The 12,685-nt window shown below is 43.7% G+C and overlaps 2 protein-coding genes across 7 annotated transcripts in view; one reads left to right on the forward strand and one right to left on the reverse strand.

Annotated features, from left to right (window-relative positions):
- Window positions 1-8,846, reverse strand: part of LOC114444198 (probable E3 ubiquitin-protein ligase HERC1) — a 29,778-nt gene extending 20,932 nt beyond the window's left edge. For 5 of the 6 annotated variants that reach the window (XM_028418645.1, XM_028418643.1, XM_028418648.1 and 2 more), the window contains exons 1-17: window positions 8,757-8,846; window positions 5,662-6,664; window positions 4,918-5,013; window positions 4,640-4,822; window positions 3,793-4,005; window positions 3,600-3,698; window positions 3,421-3,517; window positions 3,175-3,318; window positions 2,934-3,061; window positions 2,709-2,853; window positions 1,867-2,038; window positions 1,629-1,763; window positions 1,363-1,528; window positions 1,060-1,185; window positions 497-721; window positions 218-370; window positions 8-140 (exon numbers count right to left, since the gene is read on the reverse strand). In XM_028418645.1, the coding sequence (XP_028274446.1) occupies window positions 8-140; window positions 218-370; window positions 497-721; window positions 1,060-1,185; window positions 1,363-1,528; window positions 1,629-1,763; window positions 1,867-2,038; window positions 2,709-2,853; window positions 2,934-3,061; window positions 3,175-3,318; window positions 3,421-3,517; window positions 3,600-3,698; window positions 3,793-4,005; window positions 4,640-4,822; window positions 4,918-5,013; window positions 5,662-6,633 (3,187 nt within the window). In that variant the 5' untranslated portion in view covers window positions 6,634-6,664; window positions 8,757-8,846. Of the gene's footprint in view, window positions 1-7; window positions 141-217; window positions 371-496; window positions 722-1,059; window positions 1,186-1,362; window positions 1,529-1,628; window positions 1,764-1,866; window positions 2,039-2,708; window positions 2,854-2,933; window positions 3,062-3,174; window positions 3,319-3,420; window positions 3,518-3,599; window positions 3,699-3,792; window positions 4,006-4,639; window positions 4,823-4,917; window positions 5,014-5,661; window positions 6,665-8,701 lie in introns of all 6 variants that reach the window. The other variant, XM_028418644.1, reaches the window with a different exon arrangement.
- A 1,035-nt stretch (window positions 8,847-9,881) lies between these two features.
- Window positions 9,882-11,353, forward strand: esm1 (endothelial cell-specific molecule 1). The gene is made up of 3 exons (XM_028418649.1): window positions 9,882-10,363; window positions 10,562-10,705; window positions 10,809-11,353. The coding sequence occupies exons 1-3, from the start codon at window positions 9,949-9,951 to the stop codon at window positions 10,895-10,897; spliced, it is 648 nt and encodes a 215-aa protein (XP_028274450.1). The 5' UTR covers window positions 9,882-9,948; the 3' UTR covers window positions 10,898-11,353.
- Window positions 11,354-12,685: the final 1,332 nt, after the last annotated feature.

The following is a 12,685-nucleotide window of genomic DNA, read 5'->3' on the forward strand; positions in this document are numbered from 1 at the left end:
TTCTTACTGTGTAGTTTTCTGACTATCTGTTTGTCAGGGGAGCTCTCCTTCAGCAGTTTGGTTGATCTCCTGAGCGTCTCAGCTGCGCAGGGAAGCAGCAGGTAGAGATGCTCACGAAGCAGCGTTACACTGCTATCATCCTACAAACGCAAATATCAACATAATTATGAGCACAACACAACAGTTTTTTAATGATGTGCTAAACATTTAAATTTACCTCTGGGCTGGAATGGATGTAGCAATGGGCGAGCAGGTGTTTGTGCAGTCCAGTCAGCAGCTGGTGGAAGTGAGAGGGAGGATCAGTTTGTCCTTGACTATCACCAGATAGCTGCTTGTCACTGTTTTTCTCCAGCTCTCCAAACTGTTGCTCCTGTATGGGGGTGAAACATCACTCTTATCCAACAGCAACAAGGTGCACAGAGCTTTGGAGCTTCATCCAGTTTTGTAAAAAGCGATTTTATAAATGTTCTACCCAGGTCCCTCCTCTGTCTCATACCGTGTAAAAGCCGATGCTAAGCAGCAGAGTTCTCAGCAACACCTCCGCTAAATGCAGAGGGTCATACGCCTCAACAGAACTGGATGAAGACGGAGGCCGTGCTGACAGAGCAGGTGTCAGTGGAGGTCCCAGGGCTGTAACCTCCCCAAAATTGCTGTAACCCAGTAGAGAAGCGACATGGCTCTGGTCTTGAAGACTGCTGAGGACCATATCTAACTGCAGACGCTGTGAAAGACACAGAAGAGAGAAGAGAAGAGATGGTAGCAGAGAAGTAATGGTTTCACAGTTTAATGTTTTCACAACATTCAAGCAGTCTTCAACACATACAGTATTGCCTAGCAACAAACCAAGTAGGCACTGTGATCGCAACAAACTGTTTTCCAGCTCTAATCATCCATGTTCAAGCCAAACTATCTGGATGACTGATGAATGAAAATCATTTTAAACATAATAGTTTAAGTGTGCCCTGCACCTCCTGCAACACATTTCTGATGATGAAAATATACATAACACATACATGAGGTAATTATGAGCAGCACAGTCCTAATGATGCCATATATTACCTGTCCTTTGGAAAGAACATTCAAACTCTGAGGGCCCTGAGGAAGGAGGGAGAGGAGCAGTTCTGTTCTCTCCCTGAGAGGAGGCAGCAGCAGGGACGCACCAATGGACAGCGTGTTCAAAACTGCCTGAGGATCAGCAAGGAATGTCAACAAAGCATGAAAGCGCACAATGGTGAGTATTTACTCTACTCATATTGACTAAAGCAAACCTTTATATGTGAAGTTTTAACCCACTTTATTTGCTTATAACTTAAATCCTACAGTAAATGTGTGACTCTTAAGTATGTTGTGAAAATTATTTACTTGTTGAATGGAATCTGGCATGTTGGTGTCAATAAGCCTGAAGAGCAGGTTTCTCAGGGGCCTGCCCTGAGCACCAAGAACCATGGCACCGGTGCCCCCAGCATGGGCCAATGACAAGTGGATGGACAGCAGCTTCATGCACAGCAAAAGAAAATGATGGTGGTCCCTAAGGAGCAGACACACAGAGCATCAGTGAGAGTGGGTCACAGATGGGAATCACAACAACTTTAAGGCCCAAGATTTATGACTGTGAGGTTATTTCATACCTTTTAGATAAGAATGGAGCAGGGGGTGTGTCGTTACTGATGCCATCACAGTAGCTTTCTAAGAAGTTACGCAGGTAGGTGAACGTACTCTCCTCCAAGTCGACACAAAAGGGCCTGTGCCACGCCACCAGTTGCCTGAAAAAAAGGAACCACAAATGTGGAACAACCATGAGAGTGGAGTGTAGAGCAAAAGTGTATAGCCATTTTAAACACTTGCATGTTTAAAATTAAGCTCTACCTGTCAGTTGGAACTGCAGTCCAAGCCAGACTGTGAGACGTGCCTGCGGTGATCTGCTGGATGGAGACCCCCTCTAAACCAAGAACTTTCTTGGGTTTGGTGATTGGTGTAGAAGTGTGGCCTTGCCCACATTGGCCCATTGTGTTGTTCCCCCACGCGTACACTTCATTCTCTAAATTTTAGAGTCAGAGCACATTCTTAGCATGACTTAAATGTACTAAAGCCTCCAATACACTGTGCGATTTTGGGGAAGTCTGTTTTTAACACCAACTCACACAGTACGAATAAAACGCATGCGATGTCAAGTCAAACCTCACGATGTATGTGCTCACACTGTACGGTGCAATGGTCGGCTGCGACGTCACTGCTCACACTACACGCGAATTCAGGTGGTCAGGTGATCACATTGAACCTGAAATTAAACATGTCTAACCCGGAGCTGTTGCTGTTTCAAAGGAAAAATCTAAGTCAGTCACAATCTGTGCTGCGTGTTGCTGCCTCAGCTCATCAAATACAGCCTCCATCAATTCTGTCCAATGCCGTGTGGGCGCCGCCATGTTTGTTATCATGTGAAACAATTTCGTGTAGGTGCAGTGATGTCGAGCGTGTTCGGCAAACGCATGCGCAGTGGGGGGGGGGGGGGGGGAAGGCCGGGCCGTATCTCTGCTCAAACATGTCAGAAATTCCCAAAAATGAGCCCCAGTACACTGCGCGATTAACAACGCACGACAAAGCTGAAATTCGGCCCGACCCCAAAAAATCGTACGACTCAAAATCGGACCAAAAAACGCGCGGTGTATGCCCGGCTTGAATCAGCCGAGTAGCTTTTGTAGATGTCTTACCGTGGGACAGAGCTAGGCAATGACTGTCTCCACATGAGATATCAATGATCTTGGTGATGCTCAAATCTTCTATGAACCTGGGCCTTAGAGAGGTCGTTTCAGAGGAGCCACATCCTAAACATGAGCCACAGCCCCAAGCAAACACCTGCAGAAATAACACAAATAAAATGTACAGTATGAACTATTGACATCACTGGTTAGGCATTCAAATCTGTAGCATCTCACCTGTCCTGCAGATGTAAGAGCCAGAGATGACTGGCTGCCAGCACACACTTTCCTGATGATGAATCCATGCAGGGCCTCTATGACCTTGGGCCGATACACGCGGTTGGTGTCTCCATGACCTAGCTTACCTGGAAAGATGAGTCATAGCTCAAGATATTTCTGCTAAGGTGTGCTGTGTGTTTTTGTTATTGGCATGAAATGCATCAGTTGGAATCCAACTGTAAGTCCTCTGTCAACTCACCGTTGTCCCCTCCTCCAAAGGACCATACAGTGCGTCCATCCTGCGCTACAGCAATGGTGTGGGAGCTGCCACAGGCCACCTGCCCGACACCACTGATGTCCTTCACTAGCGTAGGCACGTTCCTACTCTGACTGTCACTGTGACCTGCACCGGACAGGAACACGGGTTAACAAAGGATGGTCGCTAACAAACCATGTGAGCGATTTTTATTTCGAAATTGTTCAGACAAGATAATAAGGTGTGCACCAAGTCTGCCAAAGTCGCCCTCTCCCCATGTATAAAGCTCTCCATCGTTAGTCACAACAGCGCTGTGTCTGTAGCCAGCAGACACACAAACAACAATCTGTAAAAGACACAGTTATACATGAAAATATTGTTAAATAAAGGTGGCTACATTTCCTGTTTATGTTTTCCTCCATGCTTACTTTGCCTAGCAGCGGCCCTTGTATGATTTTTGGGTATTTCTGTGTAGCGCTGTTGCCGTGGCCCAGTTTCCCATACTCTCCATCCCCCCAGCTGAACACCTGGAAGAAATATTTTGATCATTTTATGTTCAATTATGAAGGTTCTGCATTGTATATATCTACAGATGCAGTGTATGTTAGACAACTGTCTCACCTCTCCCTCTACAGTGATAGCCAGAGTGTGACCATCAGAGCCTTTGGAGGAGGACACTTTCTTCATGTTCCTGTGCGGCTCAAACACAAGTTTCTTGGGCATGGACTGGTTGTTGGAGTCTCCCAGGCCCAGACGGCCATAGCTGCCTTTTCCACATGCTTTCACTGAACCATCAGCAGATACAGAGAAGGTGCAGTACTGGCCTGCCTCAATCTAAATAAAGGGAAAAGTAGGCGTTAAGCGACATTGACGGTAAAATATTAATTCAATACATTTTGTCTTGTTTCTGTTTCAGGTTATTGCAAGTCAGCACTGTCTGAGAAAATAAGGACATGGTGGCACCACTAAGGGAGGGAGCCCCTTCTCACAGCATGGTGAAGACGTTTAAATGTTTTAAAAAGAAGAGCCAGGAAGATGACCCCTGTCCTCGAAGGTCTTCACCACACCATCTTGGCACCAAGATCTTGACAGAAGTTCAGCAACAAGTCAACACAGTTACCCACAAAAAAACTCCACATGACCAAGCTGTCAGCGACCTAACGAGTGTTTTCAACAGAAGATAATTGAGGGTCATTCAATGTCCTAGGTAAGCTGATAGCTTCTGTTTTCTAGGCTACACAGAAGAGAGGCGCTAGTGAAGCACTACTGAGGGTGCACTATTATAAGAGCCTGATGGCCAACTTCTACATCGCACAGATTGCTGGATTAAGTGTATAGATGTAGGAAAAGGGATACGTTGAAATATAAATGTGCAAGGTTTTCTGAATTTGACTTTTATTTTGGCCACAACCTTGTAGATGAAGAACTAAAGCAGAACAACAACGACACTTCTTGTGGACAGTCGTACCATTTGGGCATCACTGAAGCCCTGTGTCACTTTTGGCAGCAGGATTTTCTCCAGGGTTCCCTCTGCCAGCTGATGGCTGCTGTTGCTGCCCCACACATACACCATGATGGTGTCGCTCTCTGTGCCAGGAGCAGCTGTATCGGTGCTGCAGGAGCACAAGCAGTGTGACGCGAGGTTACAAATCTGTCGAAACAGAAGAGGTCCATTAAGTCAGTTAGTCAGTGTAAATGTTCTTAACAGTGTCAATATGTACTGTATGTCACTCAGCTCTCTCTCACCTCCTCAAACAAGCAGAGCGCTGCCTGTGAGAGTCGACAAAGCCCGTCTGTGTCCTTCTTAAGTACCTGAGTATTGACAGTATCCCCACGGAAACCCTGAGAAAAACACTAAATGTTAATCCTTCAGTCTCATTGTGTGGAAATATTATTGAATGCACAAGAAAAGCTTTCCAAATAACAGAGACATGTCTCTGCATGACCAAGAAGCAAAAACATGCTGCAGCTCTTTAGAGATGAACCAGTCAGTGTAGGAAGCAGCACTTATTCTTGCCCTTGTGTTCCTTTGTGGAGTATATGGTTAAATCAATATACATTATGCAAAGTATTATGCTGTGGCCATCTGCACATGATACATAACACGTACAGTATAATGAGGCTATTGGCAGTCCTTGACTTGAGTTGTGTAGCTGTTCTGCCTGCAAACGGATGACTCAATATGCACATCTAGAGAGAACAGGAAGACTGAGTCAATCTTAATCCTTATCTGCACACTAATGCACCGCTCCAAGCTTCAAATGAGACTGTTCATATTTGAAAAGGAAGATCTACAGCAGCGATGGGTGAGGCGGTGAAGAGCCTGATCCTACTTTGCAGATAATGGGCCTCTTTTTTTTTTAAAATCGGCGTGCTAAAAGGTCGTGCAAGTTGCCAGATATAAATACATGAAAGGGTCCACTGCTAACAACAGCATAATGACAATGGCTGATAATAGTTAGACAAAGGTCTAAGTATGAAGGTACATACCGAATATTGCCTCATTTGAATAAGAGTTTGATGGATGACATCAAATCCCACGCCAGCTGGCTGTTGAGCACTCAGTGCAGAGGAGGAAGACAAAGCAGAGGTGGTGGAGGACATGGAAGCAGCCAATGCTACCTCCACCCACTCCAGTAGAAACTTCAAAGAGCCTCTCTGCATGGCCAGGCCAAGCAGCAGCTCCAGCGCCAGCCTCCGCCCGGTCGGGTCCGCCCCACCGGTCCCGCTGCTCACCGATGTCTTCTTCAGGAAGTCAGCCACCTGTGCCAGGCAGTCCAGGCCCACAGAGGGGATCTTATTCTCGTTAGCCAGAGAAAGTGGAGGCAGCGAGGCCAGGACAGAAGAGGCTGTGGCGAGCACGTCATTGCAAAGCACCGACTCCGGATGCATGGAGGCTGCGTATCTCCAATTCTGCTGCAGCAATGAGAAGAGCAGGCTCAAACCCGTCCTCACCCCCATTTCTATCAGAACATCTGTACCTGACTTCATTTTAGATACTCCCCCAGGCAGACAGGGTTCTGAGGCCGGCTCCAATTGTCCACATTCGGTCCCACTGTCTGTGGACTGGGAGGGCAGCTGCACACGGAATTTGTCATGGTATTTGCTGTGAAGTGCGTAGTAGATCCTCTGCAGAACTACCAGCCTGTGGTGGAGGCCCAGGGTGTAGGAGGTTTGCGTCAGCATGCGGTGAGCCAGCCATCGCTGGCTATGAAGCAGGGATGACAGGTACTCTTCCTTCTCTGCAGATGCGCTGGACTCGCACTCAAAGTCTGGCAGGCGTGGGCCTACAAGTTCTTGAACAGGCTGGGCTAGAGTCACCACTTCCTTGTTGTAAAGGAGCTTATTGTAAAGTGCGGCAGCACCATGTCTCCTGGCTGTCTGCACACTGTCTTCTGCTGCCCAGGAACTGTTGTAGTGCTCCTGCCACTTCAGCAACACATGGGTCTGACAAGGCACCATGTCTGAGCATTATCTATACTCTGATGTACACCTGAAAACACACACACACACATAAAAAAAGAGATCAGGCTGCCTGCACTGCATACAGGCACGTTTGCACATGCATCATTCCCTCACACTTGATTAAAGCTCTCAGACATTTGCTGCTGAAAGCCGGTGTTATAACGTGTTTTTCTGCCAAGTAAATTCAGCATGAAGGTGTCCGATTTCTCCTTAGTGCTGGCACTTCTCCAACATAGAACTACATCACAAGGATATTGCCAAGGGCCCAGTGGGTATCATTGAAATAGGTCAGCTCACCCCATGATAACAGCCAACTAACACACCCACACTAATGAGATGACGTGTGTCTCACAAGTTGTAAATCTACACAGCACAAAAGGAGCAAATCTGTCACTGTTAACTGCATTTTAGACAGTCAGATGTAGAAGGGTTAACTGGACAAGGCCATCGGGCACATGTCATTGAACACAATATTCATGGTATAGTGGGTTGTCTCATGGGAATATTAGCTGCATGACATTCCCATGACATTCACTAGAGGACATCCTCCATGCATATTTCAAACCACATGAAAGTGTAGATTTGACACCCACTCAGCTAGCACTGGAAGAAAAACCATTGTAGTCTTAATGCAAATAGAGTTCTATTGCAACTAAGCTATCAGGACACCACAGTAGAAATCAGCACATGCCTGAATCTCCTACTTTATTTAAAGCCTAAAACCAAAACACAAACTGGTATGTGCAGAAGAATGCAAGTCACAGATTGCTAAACATGTGAGCATGTCACGCAGTCTCATCTCTCTCTCTCACTGTGCATGAGGCCGGTGGGGCTATATGGTTTCCACTCCGGCCAAAAATAACAGCAAGCATTGATATAGTAGTGAGCTGAATGGTCAGACAACCACCAGCAAGAAACCACCAGCAATGTAAAACTCATCATGTGTTAAAAACTATGTGGAACTGCAGACATTTAAAAAAAAAAAAAAATCTATTTAGGGTTTAGGTTTTAGAGCTTAAACCACCCCACATGAGATGATTAGATGATTTTAAAAAGTTATAAACCGTATACATCAGTAAGTATGATAGTACACTGCTGCAGATTCTGGAGCCTATATTTTTGCTGGAATGCAGATGACAATAACTTCCATCCTTTTCCTCTTTACTATAAACATTTTTGAGAAAACAGTTATATATTTTGTGCATAAATCAAAATATAATACTGTAAAAAAAATGCAATTCCCTAAATATCCAATAAAATTAAAAAATAATCACATTACTTACTTTAAACCCCTAATAATTTTTTTTGCAGTATTATTCTTTTTGGCTTTAAATGAAGCTCTTGAAGGGGTTTGTATATAAATATGCAGCCTCCATTTTCAATCTGATGGGGGAAAGATCCAAAGCTAGAGCTTAAAAGTCCTCCAGTGTGAGCTACAGGAAGTTGCTGAGCCAACTGGGGGACCGTTTAGGCTGCTGTTGCCAGGACAACCTAAACCACAATAAGCATTTAAACAACATGGACGACCAAAACCAGCACTCAATAGATGGTATCAAAGAACATTATGAATTATATAATGCCTGGCAGCAATTTAATCATCACCACCAGGTAAGAAATTAGACTCAAACATGTCTTATGTCAGTTGCCTAAAGTAGGCACTGACTCAGACAAGATAACAAACAGACATACATAATTTAATTGATTTAAAAATAACCACATTATCCTTTTGTGGCATCTTACTTTGTCAACATTTTTTGCAGCGTTAAGGACACAGTGTCTCCATCTCGGATCATCACTTGGCTGCGTTGCTACACTGCAGCTGTCCGCTACACCAACACAAACAATAAAATATGTGACTGTGAGACGCCGCCGTGTCATGCACAAACACCGGTAACATTATTCTGCATCACGGGGTGACAGCTGAGCTAACGCTGCCTGGCTGCAGTGCAGTTGCTAGTCTGCTCCATGGCTGTCAAACCCGACCAAGCCCCTTACGCAAAACAGCCACACGGCTCGTTTTAACAGCTGTTATATTTGTAAAATTACTACAAGACATGTAATTTACCTTTGCCGGTAATAATAATAGAAAAAGAAGCAAGGCGATAAATGGTTTGCGGTACCTGTCCCGTCCCAGTGAGGTCTCCCTTGGACGCGAATATCATGTCAGCCTTCTCCTCGGTCCTCCTCTTCTTCTTCTTCTTCGCCTGAGGTTTAAGCACTGATGTCAGCCAGTGCTGGGAGCGGCACGTTAGCGCCACCGTGTGTCTCGGAGTGATGCGGGGGGTCAATATTAAGTATTATTTCTTTGTATTTTTATTCTATTTTTAAACATCAAACACTATACTGAAAACAATGACATTATGATGCATCATGGGAAATGTAGGGTTTTTGCCTCACTAAACGTTTGTTATGACCACTTTTTATTCCCCTTGTTTTCCCTATAATAATAATAATAATAATAATAATAATAATAATAATAATAAAAACAAAAACACATTTGTCCCTTATAATAGTTTTTACCATTTATACTCATAATTTTATTTCTGTCCCTCTGTCAGTTATAGTCTGGCCTCTCTCTTTTCTCTCTCTCATTTATTTTATTGTCTTAGCACAATTAACAGCACTGATTGGGGGCTGGAAACACACAAATCACACACATTGATGGGCAAAAACAACAACAACAAACCCTTTACTTTATTTTAAAAGATTTAACAAGTAAACAAACAAAAAAAAATCAGTATTTACTGTGCCCTCAACATCATACAGCACAGCACACACTGAACAGATAACCATCAAGCCAATAAATATTAAATTATGTTTTAGTTTGGATATAATTTTATTTTTTAATTAGGCCTATGCATCTTTTTTTTTTGGCCGACTTGCAAGGTTAAAATTGTTTTTTTTTCACCTTTAATATAATTAAAATATTTTAATTTATATATAATCTGAACAAGAAAATAACTGACCACAGTGCTCCTTAATGAAATAAATAGAAAACTGATTTACGGTTGTTATAAAACTGTGATGTGAAGATGAATTCTTCAAAGTCCACAGTCACGACAGCGCTGATGCAATCGGAGGTTTAGGGGGTCAGAAAAAAAAACAAACAAACCAAAGATAACTTCTGACATCAGGTCACACGATTTTCAATTCCTGGATGGCGGTCCTGAGTTAATCCCACTTCCAAGCCGGATCTCTAAAAAAAGGGGGACTGACTGACAAAAAAGGACGACAACACCGGAATGAGGAAATTGACGAGGGGCAAGCCATGTGCAAAACAAAGTTGTTCATTGCTGATAACCGTACAACCTGATGAGCCGCGGGTCACTCCGCTCACAGAGCAGGTCCGCGTCTCTTTGTCCGCTCAGCAGCAGCAGCAGCCTCAGCCTCCCAGCAGCTCAGCCGGCGCAGCATCCAGGGATGTCTCTCCTGCTCCTCACAGTGCTGTCTTCACTCGTGGTGCATGATGCTGAGGCGTGGGGCGCCAGCGTCAAGTACGCAGTGAACTGCCCGGACAGATGCAGCCCGGAGCGGTGCGGCGGGACGCAGCGGTGCACACGGACGGTCCTAGATGACTGCGGTTGTTGCCAGGTTTGTGCGGCCGGCAGAGGGGAGCACTGTTACCGCACGGTGTCGGGGATGCACGGGGTGAAGTGCGGACCGGGATTATTCTGCGAGTTCTACAAGGATGAAGACGACTACGGAGACGAATATGGCATTTGCAAAGGTATGTTGGCATGTCTGCATGTTGTGATGCTTTGCTGCACCACATCCATGCGTTATTTTATTACAGTTTACCCTATAATCAGACAGTAAATAAGGCACCTGTGCGGATCTGGGCATCCTTATGATTAGCCTATAGGACACAACATCCACCTGTGGGCTGTTCTGCTGTTTGTTATTAAAGTGTTCTTCCTCCTTACAGACTGTCCTTATGGAACCTATGGGATTGAGTGCCGTAAGACATGCAGCTGCAAAGGTGGCATATGTGACAGGGAGACTGGAGCCTGTCTCACCCTCACATTCTTTGCCAAAATTGCCAGCAAGCTCAAGACTGAACCACAAGCAGGTAAAGATTTTTTAATAATAAAGGACTACAGAAGTCAAAAGTCTCAATAAAATACTCTTATTTCTGAGATTGCATGGACTTAATGAACTCCTTGTATTCTCAGGGGCTGAGGTGGGCTCAGGAGAGGTCAGCAATGGCCAGAGCAGGGACCAGCTCACAGACAGATCCACTAAGCGACTCAACCCTCGCTGACGAGCGCTGGCCCGGGCTGAATCTGTTCAGTGTAAATGTAGCATTAACTTATAAATGAAAGATATATTTTATTATGTTAGAGGATGAGGGCAAAAAAACTTTTTTTTACAGCGCTTGGACGTGTTATTTAGTTTGTTTTGTCTCCATCATCTTTTCTAATAATACATCTCTCTCTGATTGTTCATTATAAGTTTATAGGATAGATAAATTAATTAAAGTAGTAACTGCCATTAGCTTCAGTAGTGTGCCTTCATATATCATTAAGATTAAGATCAACTTTATTAATCCTCAAAGGGAAATTAGGAGACGGTGGAGAGTACAAATTGCAATATTTTCCACTGAACCATTTGAGTTCAGAAGTATTTGTACTGCGTATATGAGAAACCAACAATATCATGTATGTGACACCAGCTATTGTAGAGAATGTTCCTGCAATTAAACCAAAGTTATCTCAGACTGTCTGATTTGTCTTTTGATTTGATCCTTTGATTCATTCAACTATACAGTGACTGCAGCCATCTAAGGTGAAGGACAATGATTAAGTAATCACTTAAGTCTGTGGCGTAACAGATCAATATTAAAGTAGGCTGTGTCTGCACAGTCTTCTGCAGTATATAGTCTGTTATCCAGGCAGTCAGCTGGGTAATGACATAAAAAGCACTGAATTCAACGCGTGCTGTCATTTTTCACCTCATATCTTTTTCGTTACTCTGCCCGGGAAGAATCTCTCCATGTCTGTTACAGTGGCAGGCAGAGAATCCTTGAAAGAGGGTCTTGTGAGCAGAGCAAAAATCTTAAGAAGTCGGGAGAGAAGCCATCTTTTATGAAATGATAAGATAAATCCAAACACAGGGAGCTACTGAGATATATTTTTTTTCCCCAGACATCCTTGATGCTTGAATTTTTGAGCTTCCACAGATTGTTGCCATGCAGAGTCACGGAGAGATAGTTTAACTGCTTAAAAAACTGAAGAGCAAACACAGTACGACTGAGATGTGTTATGTTTCTCAGTCTGTGCAGCTACCTGGGAAAAGTTTCTCAGTCTTAAGATTCTCAAAGTATCAATGTGCTTCAATGTGTGCAATAAAAATGAATCCTTCAGTCAGCAGTATGCCGGTACTCATAAGGACAAAAGTGTGCTCTAAGAAGATGCCTTAAACTCAGTGATCTGACTGAAATCCCAGGAAATTGTATGGAAAGCAATTAACATACATGTTGGTGTTTCATAAAGTTGACAACAAAAAAAGTAAATAAGTATTCAGTCAGTATGAAATCTCAACAGATGAATGTGACTCTCCATCAGGAGGATTCTTATCCCCCTTTATGATTCATCACTCGCAGCATTAAAGTACACAACATCCAAAGGAAATGAGAAATAATTCTTTAGAATAATTCTTCCCCTCCAGCTAAAAATACCTCTTATTAGCCTCACCTCTTACTCTTAGTGCCACAGAAATGTTTTCCAGTATTCAGCTTGTTTATTTCCTGTGCTTCCTGACACCTGTGAAAATGGCCTTTCTTCCTGTTGTTGTTGTGTCTCCTCAAGACAGGAATTTAAAAGCAAAGGGGTTTTTTTTTTTTTTTTCAAGTGACACTCAAAAACCTTGGAATTTCTAAGTGACACAGAACAGCAAAGACCTTGTCCTCTTGTCGGGAGTTAGGAGAGGTCACTTCCTATGGACTGCTTTGTGATTTAAATGGAAACTTGATAATATATTAAAATTTAATATAAAAAAAAAATCTAATTTATCTAATACAGACACGCTGATTCCACACAATCACAGGACC

The sequence above is a fragment of the Parambassis ranga genome, chromosome 12 (assembly GCF_900634625.1).
Source record: "Parambassis ranga chromosome 12, fParRan2.1, whole genome shotgun sequence".
In the NCBI taxonomy this organism is placed as follows: domain Eukaryota; kingdom Metazoa; phylum Chordata; class Actinopteri; family Ambassidae; genus Parambassis; species Parambassis ranga.

Excerpts from the sequence above, each read along its gene's own strand:
- esm1 (XM_028418649.1), top strand. The coding sequence starts at position 9,949 with ATGAGCCGCGGGTCACTCCGCTCACAGAGCAGGTCCGCGTCTCTTTGT. Across the intron at positions 10,364-10,561 it reads CGAATATGGCATTTGCAAAG|ACTGTCCTTATGGAACCTAT; the intron begins GTATGTTGGCAT and ends TCCTCCTTACAG. Across the intron at positions 10,706-10,808 it reads CAAGACTGAACCACAAGCAG|GGGCTGAGGTGGGCTCAGGA; the intron begins GTAAAGATTTTT and ends TTGTATTCTCAG.